The following is an 11,397-nucleotide window of genomic DNA, read 5'->3' on the forward strand; positions in this document are numbered from 1 at the left end:
ATAGCCCAGACATAAATTTGTAGCTGCTGGAATCGGAGTGTCACGGTGGCCCTATTGGGAAAGTGTTCTTTTTTTTTTTTTTTTTTTTTTTTAAGGGGGGGCAGTCGTCTATCTTTTGCCCCCCTTCCTCGAGTAGACTCTCTTTGATCCCTTTCACTTGCCCCCACTTTTCTTTCTCCCCGCCATGCTGGAGAATTCTTGAGTTTGTCCATAGAAACGTGTCTTTTCCACGGGAATATTGATGTTTTTTGCCTCGTTTTTTTTTATGATATGGCGGATCACAATCAGAAAGCCCAAGACAATGCTGGCATTCATGCGTTTGTGGGGTTAGAGTTGGGGGGGGGGGGGGGGGGGGGCGTAATGTTCATATCCTCATTTCTCCGATGAATACAAATATTTATCCAGGCGTTCCAGACCTCTGAAGATTTTGTTGGAGCAACAACAGTCCATTCTTTTCTTTCATGTTTTATTATTTAATTGTATGGTTTTTGTTATGATTATTGTTTGTCATCCATTTTGTTTTCCCCCAATTTTGATTTATGCTTGAAATAATTATAATATCTCAAAAGCTGATGTGATGTATTTAAAATCAGCTTGGGAGTGGGGTTTTTTCACGATTGTCTGTTTTTTTTTATTGTTTGTATGTGTTGTTATTTATATATTCAACTCTGGTGAATTGATTCTTGTTTTGTTTGTATTATTGTTTGTTTTATTTCTGTTATCAATTAATTTGATTAATATTTTTTATTTATATTTTGCTTATGTAATAAGTTTTTGTTTTGTTGTTTATTTTTGTTCTGTTATTCAATGAATTTATTTTCTTATTTCAATCCTTCGTCTTGTCATCCTGCATCACTTTGACCTCTTGTCCCTCGTACCCGAGCCACGGGAGCCCGGCACGGTATTAAAACGACACCTATTGGCCTTTTCTCAGCCTTTTCGCGTCATGACTTGTCTGACGGAGCCGCGCAAAAAAGCCTCAATGGTCACTGAAATAGCTTGAAACTGATATGAGCCAAATTTTCAAATGCGCACTGACAAGCATGCCAAGCAAAATATTTTTGGGATAGATGAGGCAAAACTGAAGCTTTTGGACCAGCTGCATCAGCTGGAGGTTTACATATGCAAAAAAAAAAAATGTAGAACTACCAAAAAAAAAAAAAAAAAACATCTAAGAATGAAATGCTGGGCTTTGTTCATCATTGTTCTTAGTCACCTTTTGGAAGGAGTCTCAACACGCCAGAAAAAAAATCACACGTCCCTCTCGCCTTTGCCAGGCTTCAGACAGGATGTTCTCAGACAAGCCAGTGTCATGAGCAGCTTGAAACACAGCTACAAAAAAATAAGTAATGTCTGCGTTTGCTAGACCAATTAGAATCCAGACAACCCCAAAAATGTTCATTCAAGCTTTTTTGTTCACCAGCACCTTTAATCAGATTTACATGAGAAAAAGTTTACTTGCACAAATCCTAGAGACTCAAAAGGACGCGTGACGGCGACGCGCGTCCCCTCACAAAAGACACAGTTGTCACTGGCGGACAAAAAAAAGATTGTCTTCTATGGGGTGGGGACAGAAAGGCAAAGGTCAAGTCCCCTTTCGCTTCAAGTGTGCTGCTTTTCTATTCACCTCCACGTGACAACTTGCTGCAGCTCCTTGTTCTTGGGGGGGGGGCTTAAACCCTGAATGTGCCCCCCCCAGCCTTTGAACCCTGAAAGTGCCCCCCCCCCCATCTCCCCCACACTCAGTCCTTACTCCTTCCTGCCCAGACAAACCTCCACAATAACGACAAAGAAAGTAAAGCATTTGTATGATTAGCGCAGTCGGTTGATTATTTGTTACGGAGAATAAGTTGTGTTAATTGCGCGGCAGGTATAACGAGGGGGTCTGATCCCCCCAGCCCCCCACCCCCCGCTCGCTATTGACTCCTGGCAGCTTTAATGAGTGGCAGGTAGGCGCTGCTTCCTGCTCGCCGGCACACTCAAATGGGCCTCTCGCCGCTTGCAGCCGCCGACTCTGGCTGTGTGCAGGAAACAATTGATTTGGGGCATCAACTTAATGACGCGGGCCAGGAATTAGACAAGACCTGGACCAGAGGTTTTTTTTTTTTTCCCCCTGGGCACGCACACACCTCAGTCCTCTGCAGGTTTGTGTGTAAAATCTCTCAAGTATTTATATTTAATACATATATATTTTTTTTAATATGAGACAATTTTTTTCAGTGCGTTTCCTCCACCGTCAAAAGTAGACCCTTGGGTGTTTGACATGATTCTGATCATGTTTGTGATTATGCGTGTGTTGCAGGGTGCATGATTAAGATGCAGTGACCCTTCCACCGGGGGACGTCCATATGCTTTGGCCGTCAAAGTGACACTTGCTGTCTGCTCAAATGCTCCCCCCTACTCCCCTTTCACATCGCCTTCCTTCTATTAGCCAGCTTTTGTTTCAACGTGATAGACATGCCGTGAAGCTCAGCGCCCCGCTGCTGATTATGCTGCGCCATTTACATCGGACTGCAGGCAGGAACGTGAATAGGAAATATGAAGATGACAACCTTGACACGCTTCGTCAGATAAACACACACAAACCTAAACTAACCCGAACCCAATTTTTGTTTTTGGGGTTAGGGTTAAACTACTTTAACTATAAATACACACACTCACACACGCGCACACACACGCACACACACACACACACACACACACACACACACACACACACACACACACACACACACACACACACATATATACGTAGTGTATATATATATATATATATATATATATATATATATATATATATATATATATAATAGCCCAGCTCCATTGGGTTTCCTCTGGCATAAGAGACTTAATAAAAAAAAAATTGCATGCATGCATTCGTGCGAAATTATGGATGGCCCCCATTTGCAATCCACGGCCGGCCCACCTCGGAGCAGGTGATCGGCGTGTGGTAACGGGCAGCCAGCGGTGTCCTGACACCACTATAATAATAGTTAATAGAGCGTATTAAAAGAAGCCGTCACGCGCGTCTTCATTAGGCCGCCACGGCCTTCCATTTCATTTGCGTGCCAATTTATGGCCAATATTGAGGGGGGAAAAAAGCGCATGTTCATTGTGTGTAATGTTTTTTTCCTGCGGGAGGTAACGAAATGACCCCGAAAGTCGATGCATACATGTAAAGTGTTTTTCTTGGTCTTCCAATGTGACGTGTGAAATAGTGCACATAAAGCAGTGATTCATATCCCATAATGCTCAGGGCTTATGTTGATATATGGTGATACGCTGTCTCTTTTTATCGAGTGCACTTATGCCTTTATGGCTTTGGCTTCATCCCTCGGACTCTTCTTCTCCTCCTCTTGACAATCTTTTTCGTCTTTCTTTTTTTTCTTTTCTTTCTTCTCTGTAGGACGCTTCATTAGCTTGCACGTCAACCACTTGCAGGTCACTCAATGTGGACAGAAAGATTCCAACTGTGGCCAGAGAGGAGCCTCCGTCAAAAGTTGGTGTCAAGACATTTTTTTTTTTCCCCTTCTCATTTCCACTTAAAGTGCTATGCTATAAACAGGGGGTGGGGAGGATTAAGCACTGATTCTGTTAAGTGCCTTCAGGAGACAGTAGTAATTCATGTTTTAAAAAGTCAAGTTTTGCATGTTTTAAAAAGTTACGAAATTCAATTTCAAAGAATCAAGTGTGCAGCATACTCGGGCCAAATAGTTTATAGGTGAAGGAATGTAAGATTTCAAAAGTTTAATTTCGTGGAGCATGCATCAGTTTTTTTTTTTAATAAAAACAAATTTCTACCGTATCTACCGTACCGTACCGCATCATTTAGCAGCTTTGTTTGTAAGTGACATGGAGGACGAAGAGTTTGAAGGATTTAATGATTTGGAGTGATACAGAAGGTTTGAAAAACTATTATAGCTTTTATGCACGCCCGGTCCTACTCTACGGAGCTCTCTTTCACCTCCATGGATGGAAGTCGGGGGATGGCGCTTGGCCGGGTGGCTGTCCGGGGACGGTGGATGGGGCTCGGACATGGCATTTACACACGCCCGGTCCTACTATACGGAGCTCGCTTTCACCTCCGTGGATGGAAGTCGGGGGCCGGCGCTCGGCCGGGTGGCTGTCCGCGGACGGTGGATGGGGCTCGGACATGGCTTTTACGCACGCCCGGTCCTATTCTATGGAGCTCTTTTCCACCACCATGGCTGGAAGTGCCACCTCCGGGGATGGAAGTCCACGCCGCCACACGCCTGGAAGTCGACGCCGGTGCTTGGGGCCGTGTGGCGGTGAACTATTTATGTTATAGTTATTTGATATATTTCATTTCGTGTAGCAACTTGTATATGTTTTTATCGTAACAGTTCAGTAGTTGTTGGCTCGTTGAACTCTTGTTTTGTTAAATAAAGAGCCGTTTACCAAACCCACGTCTTTCCTTATACTTTGTTAACGCTACAATATAGTTATATACTAGATCTGTGGAATAACGGCAAGGCTGACGTCAGGGCGCATGCGCGGCGTTGTTGACAAAGGACGAGGAATTTGATCGATGGATTTAATGATTTGGAGTGACACAGATGGTTTGATAATATTATTGCTTATATAATAGTTATTTAATATATAATTTATATATCATTATATGGGCCTGTGCAATATTTTGAAGTGCAAGCGCCGTCAACTGCGCGCACCCGTTGTTGACATAAAGGACGATCGATGGATTTAATGATTTGGAGTGACACAGATGGTTTGATAATATTATTGCATATATAAAAGTTATCCATCCATCCATTTTCTGAACCGCTCAGTCCCCACGGGGGTCACAGGTGTGCTGGAGCCTATCCCAGCCGTCATCGGGCAGTAGGCGGGGGACACCCTGAACCGGTTGCCAGCCAATCGCAGGGCACACAGAGACAAACAACCATTCGCACTCGCACTCACACCTAGGGACAATTTGGAGTCTGCAATCGGCCTACCAAGCATGTCTTTGGGATGTGGGAGGAAACCGGAGTGCTCGGAAAAAACCCACGCGGGCCCGGGGAGAACATGCAAACTCCACACAGGGAGGGCCAGGGGTGGAATCGAACCCGCACCCTCCTAACTGTGAGGCGGCCGTGCTACCCAGTGCGCCACCGAGCCGCCTTATATAATAGTTATTTGATATATAATTTATATATCGTTATATGGGCCTGTGGAATATTTTGAAGTGCAACCGCCGTCAGCGGCGCGCACCTGGCCGGCATTGTTGACATAAAGGACGATCGATGGATTTAATGAATTGGAGTGACACAGATGGTTTTATAAACGTGTTATGTATGTAATAGTTATTTGAATAACTCTGAATGTTACGTCAGGCCTGTTTCTCAGCTCTTCGTTTGTGTTTATGTCACGTTAGCATACCTATCGTTTAGCCTGTTGTTGCTCGTTCATGTCTGTTATTGGTGTTGGATTTTGTCGAATACATTTCCCCCAAAATGCGACTTATACTCCGGAGCGACTTATATATGTTTTTTTTTCACGTTATTGTGCGTTTTATGGCTAATGCGACCTATATTCCGGAGCGACTTTTAGTCTGAAAAATACGGGAATTCATATCTATTCTTCAAACTGCACAAGTTACAACAAAACATCAAATTCTGCTTGGGCTACAAGTAAATTAAAACAAAAATAATCAAATCAATAGGCTATAGTAAGTATAATTGGAAAGCCTTTCTAAACCAATGTAATTCTCTCACTTATTCTCAGTCTAATTAGTTATTTTTTTGGGGGGGTGCTAAGTGAATGCAATCAATAATGTCACTGCGAGCTGCATGTGCTGTTCCAACTTACAGTCTTACAGTCTTTCTCGCTTGGCAGCATGCATGGGAATCCTCAAGCCCTACTTCTCCACTTTGGTGTGGTGTCGTGTTGCACACAAGCAGTCCACTGATTGGATAGCCGCTTCCCCCTTTCTACGTGCATGAAGTCCAGTTAATCTTGCTATAAAAGGCTCCTATAAATCTTTATGGCCAAGGCTGCTGCTTACCGATATCATAGCTAGCATGCCATCTTCCCAAGCCCTTTGGAAATATACCAGCACACGTGCCTTTATTGTATATTTATATTATATTTTATTTTTACTAAATAAATAAATGCAAATTATATATGTTTTAACGCTTTAGTGCTGCAGCACAAGCACTTTGGTGCATGCTTTTCCTTTCCTTTCCTTGCATTGCACCTGTCTTCTCCTTTCTTCTCTTCATCCTGATAATTACTGACCTGCTTGAGGTGCTGATGGAGGAGCCTTGGTGGTGATGGTGGGGGTGAGGTTGGAGGGAGGGAATGGAGGGGGGGGGGCTTTTTTTTAACTCCTCGCCTGCTAATCCCCACCCCCCACCATTAGATAGGGCTTTTGTTCAATAATGCCGGACAGTTTCCGGAAGTGGGATTAGTGCCTCTATTATTTTGCAAAAGAAATGATAGTTCACACCCAAATGAGCCTCAGGATCTATTGAAGGACGGACATTTCAGGTACACCTGCACACAGTAGCGGTTTTTGACACGGGTGACATTTTATTTATGTCATGTGTGGAGGGCCACAAAAATACGTGGGTTTAATCAGATTCTTAGCCATCAACGGTGATTCCTAGCCAACCAAATATTCTTTCACAGTGTGGCTCACTTGTAGAGCTAAAGCTTTCAACTTTGAAGGTGGTGGGTTCAAACATCAAGCCTGGTGATCATGTCCAAGCGTCCTTGGCAAGACACTGAGGTTTATTTTTCTCTCGGCAGCATCAGTTTACTTTTTCTGTATTTTTCTAGTTGGAAACCCTAGCCCTAGTTGCAAATCCTAGCCTTAGAAGGAAACGGGTTTCCAACCTGGCTTTCAAACTGGGGCCAAGGTTAGGGTTAGGGTTTCCAACGTGGCTTTCAAACTGAAGCAAGGGTTTCCAACTTGGCTTTCAAACTGGGGCCAGGGTTACGGTTTCCAAGTAGGCTTTCAAAATGAGGTCAGGGTTTTCAACCAGGCTGTTTACTTTTTCTGTATCGTCTTGGGGTGTTTTCGCCAAGTGTAGCAAATTTGAACAGGTTCCCCCCTCCCCAAGCAAACTTACAAGGGGGACACTAATTCTAACAGCAGCCCTATTAGAATTCAACTGCCGTTTTTTTTGTCACATGCTCAAAACAAAAACAAAAAAATTAACTACAAAATTGTTTTCTATCATTTGTCATATCACTGTGTGGGGAATTGGCAATTTAGCATCCCCTTCAGCTGCAGGTGGGGCAGATTAGCCTGAGGGAGCGAGGACTTAACTAACGATTGGCCTAGGCAGCGTTATGGTAGCCAATCAAAGCCAATGTTTTTACATGTGTACATTCGGCAGTAGTCACACGCAACACAAACAGAAGAGGCACAAATGGTAAGGAGCAAGTGGATGAAAAATTAGCATTTTCAAGGTGGTGATACCAACATTATTTTAAATCCATTGAGATTATTATTATTTATTAAATTATTTCATTTATTATTAACTTTGCATTAATGACATTTTGCATGTAAAGGCATTTATATTCAAATTTATAATTCATGGATGGATGTTTTGTAAAAAAGTTAAATTGTGGCATATCAAGGTCAATTGCAATAGCAATTAGAGGGGCTCTTCTAAAATTTGGGCGCATATACTGTTCTAAAAAAAAGGTCTATGCAAAATAGAATGTGGTTTTTTTTTGGTGAGGGGGGGGGGGTTACAGGGGTGGGGGTGGCGCTCAGGGATAATCTCACCCAGGGAGTAATTCAGTGTAGAACCGCCACTGCCTGCACACCAGATTAGCATTTATTATTGAGGCTGTGATTTGGAATCATTTCGCAAGGCAGATGTATAAACAGTCTATTTTAGAAACTGTCTAAAAATAAATTAAAAATATCAACTGTTTTTTAAATCCCCCATAGATAGCTAATAATACACAATAAACATTTGCTGCATCATATTTTGTCATAAATCCATTACGACTCTTTGGGGAACCTGTAATACAGAAGAATAAAAAGGCCCCTCGATAGGCAAAAAGGTCCCCTACCCCTGCTGTTTATATTATAAGCGTAGAGGCAGCTGCAAAGAGCGCCTGACTCAAAATAATTACAATAAATACATTTACACACACCTTCCATATAAGTGTCGTTTTAACGAGTTTAACTGTAGTCCTGAACATTTTAGTAGCATTTAGGGTTAGTTTATAAAATTTGTTCGAGCGTCACATACATGTCGTTTATACGAACGTCATTCTAACTGCGACGTGAGTGCTTAACCATGGACTCCTTTGACTTACGAACCACGTCGTAAGAACGCGTCGGAGATCGTGGTGGTGCATTCAAGGCCATCATTCTTCCGCACATTTAGAATTAAGAGACGTTTTCAGAGGGGGCAAAGATTGCCGTGTCTAATTGACAAGGCGTGTTCTCAACTCCCCACTCGTCACTGCAGGCGCGCGCGCGTGCACGTGTGTTTTAACTCAGTGCACCAAGTTGACAAGTGGAACTAAAAGGGTTTTTGGTTAAATAATAGAGAGGAGCCAGCACAAAAGCCTTTTCCCCTCCTCAGCCTCTCATATGAAGTCGCACTTCAAAGGAGACTTTCAATTGAGATCCAACTATCTCATAGTGTGTGTGGGAAGAAAAGCATCGTCCGTGTTGTTTGCTCGCTCCACAAAGCGTGCATAGTTACGCACTTCGGCCAAGACGGTGTTTCCACCCACTTCCACAAAGTCCTTTTTCATGCATTTTAAGTCGGCCCAAAAGTTCACTTTGAACACTGAAGCTAAAATATGAGCAGAGGTGCACAGTGTGACGGGGGGAAAGTATTTCTCCTCTTTTCGAGTCCGACATAAAGCATGTAGATTAGCGTTTCCGACCCCATGGGGGAAGCGAATATTACATTCTTTGCAGGCGACGCCTTTGAGTCGGCGGACTTGCCCCCCTCTACCCGCTTTCCCCTTAGCCCTAGTCTTATCATTGCACTTTGTCTCGGCCATTGCCATAGAAATTTTAATGCAGCGTCACACCAAAAGAAGGGAGACAAAAAAAAAAAAAACGAAAAAGAAGGAAGGAAAAAAGTGCTCCTTTTGTGTCTTGATGCACTTTGAAGTTCGAAGGAGCGGTTAGTGTTGCTTGGCACGCACCACCGCCACGACAAGTTAACACTTAACACACGCGCGCACACTTGCTGCATCAAATAGATGCGTAAAAAACTTTGTAAACTAAAGAAAGACAGCTCCTGTTTCAAAGCTGAACCGTTGACAAAAGCAAAACTTCGACAAGGACAATACAAGTGAAATGAAAGAATTAACTCTGCTTGATGGAAAAATATATCTAAAAATGATAATGCGCAGAATAAACATGTTTGAGACGTGGGTCTGGTTCTGTCCCCCCACCACCACACCAAAAAAAAAAAAAAAAAATTCCAACTTGAAGAGAAAGTTCGGCAAATAAAAAAATTGAGCTACAGAAAATACAGACTTTTTGATGCAAAAATAATTTTAATCTTTAATATATATATATATATATATATATATATATATATATATATATATATATATATATATATATATATATATATATATATAAAGTCAAAACTCACTATAAGACTCCACACTAATTTGACGCAAGTTGTGGCAAAATAAAGAAAAGTCAAGAGACACCTTTTTTGGCAATAAATACATTTATGAAAAATTACATTTGAAAAAATAAGACTAAAAAGCTCCCTTTTGCAAAAACAATACAAGCAACCATGAAAAAACACTTTCTGCATTTAAAAAAAATACTAAAATGTTTTTTATAAATAAGACAACATTCCCCATTCTTAAAAAAAAGTTAATTTACAAAAATCAGTGCGAGTCACAAGAGTGGAAAAACAATTCAGCCGAACGACATAAGAGATTGACAAGAGCACAAGTTTGCAAAAAACGCACCTGAAGAAGCACTTCGCATGAATTTGTCAAAATCTGTTGAAAATACTCACAAAGTGACAAGGCAGTTCGGTACGTAATTATAGAGTGCTGCTCGATGCTGGGGGGGACCAAGGCGAAAGAAAAAAAAGGACCCGACTTGGTACAAAAACCACAAAAACGTGTTGAAACGTTTATATTTCCACGCTCAGTATTTCAAAAGCAAAAAATCAACCAAAAGGCCTGCATACAAAACTACCAAACATGGACAACTTACAAAATGTACATTTTGGCCTCGAGGAGTTTCGGAAACGTGCACTTTGGCTCTTAGATACAAAACCAGATTGAAAAATAAATAATAAAGAAAAACATTTTATATACAATTACAAATAAATAAATAAAAAGTCATTGCACAAAAAGCATGCCCGAAAAGTCTACGTCGGGGTGGGGAAACGTTGGTGAGTTTTTTTTTCTTTAATAAAATCGGTTCATTAAAACGAAAATGGTAAATTATTATCATCATCAAGGTTTGCTCATTTGGCATTCATGAGTAGGCTAAACGAATTACTGTAAATGCAATTGAATCTTGACCTTGAAATAAAGAATTATTATATAGACACATTAATATGAATTATAATATTGATTATTAAATGATGAGGATTACTTACATGTAAATTAACATTAATTAAATTAATGTTTGTTTTATTTCGTTTTTAACAGAAAAATGGGCCATGTCATAAAATATATGTAAAATGCTTATTTAAAATTGTATATATTTAAAAATGTTAATTTGGAAAATATTTTGAAATAAAATCCAACATATAGGAAATTACTTTAGCCCCCCCCCCCCCCCCCCCCCACACACACACACACACACTGTCTACAAATAATTACATTGGCTTTGGTGTGTGTGTGGGGGGGGTTTCTTAAAATGTTTGAAGGAGCAAAATATGCAAAAATTATATTTAAAAGTCATTATGAAAAAACTAATGTAATTTTAAATGCATGTTAATGTTAAATGAATTATTTTTTAATATATTCTACTCCCCTCCACTTCATCACGTCCAAAAACATTCCAGATCCAACGTGGCCCAAGTTGACAACGGTTTGCCCACCCCTGCACTCTAATGTAGCCTACCACAAAGTCCACAGATGATTTGAACACGACTCGGTCCATAAAATGAAGTCTTTTTTTTTTATTGTGCGTTAAAAAAGGGGGGGGGGGGGGGGGGTGAAGTCGCTTCTGTTTTTTTGGCAGCGAGTCTAGAAGTTGTCCCTCAAGTTCCGGTCCCTGTACGAGGGCTCGTCCTCCTCAGTGGCCGAGTCAGGCGTGGAGGGTCCACTTTGGACTCCGCTGGCCCCGGAGCTGTGGCACACGTACCACTCGCTCAGGTTGGCCGGGTGCGAGGAGGGGGCGGAGGCGGTGCCAGTGCCAGGGCCAGGCGCACCTCCCGGCGCCGGCGGCTCGCGGCCCTGGTCGGAGGA

General features: G+C 41.8%; 1 protein-coding gene across 2 annotated transcripts in view; it reads right to left on the minus strand.

The window, feature by feature from the left end:
* Window positions 1–10,754: 10,754 nt before the first annotated feature.
* Window positions 10,755–11,397, minus strand: part of zic4 (zic family member 4) — a 7,230-nt gene continuing 6,587 nt past the window's right edge. For both annotated transcript variants that reach the window (XM_088363772.1, XM_088363771.1), the window contains one exon: window positions 10,755–11,397. This exon is cut by the window's right edge and continues 239 nt beyond it. In XM_088363772.1, the coding sequence (XP_088219898.1) occupies window positions 11,176–11,397 (222 nt within the window). In that variant the 3' untranslated portion in view covers window positions 10,755–11,175.

The sequence above is a fragment of the Syngnathus floridae genome, chromosome 20 (genome assembly GCF_059516105.1).
Source record: "Syngnathus floridae isolate MCC-2025c chromosome 20, RoL_Sflo_1.0, whole genome shotgun sequence".
NCBI lineage: Eukaryota > Metazoa > Chordata > Actinopteri > Syngnathiformes > Syngnathidae > Syngnathus > Syngnathus floridae.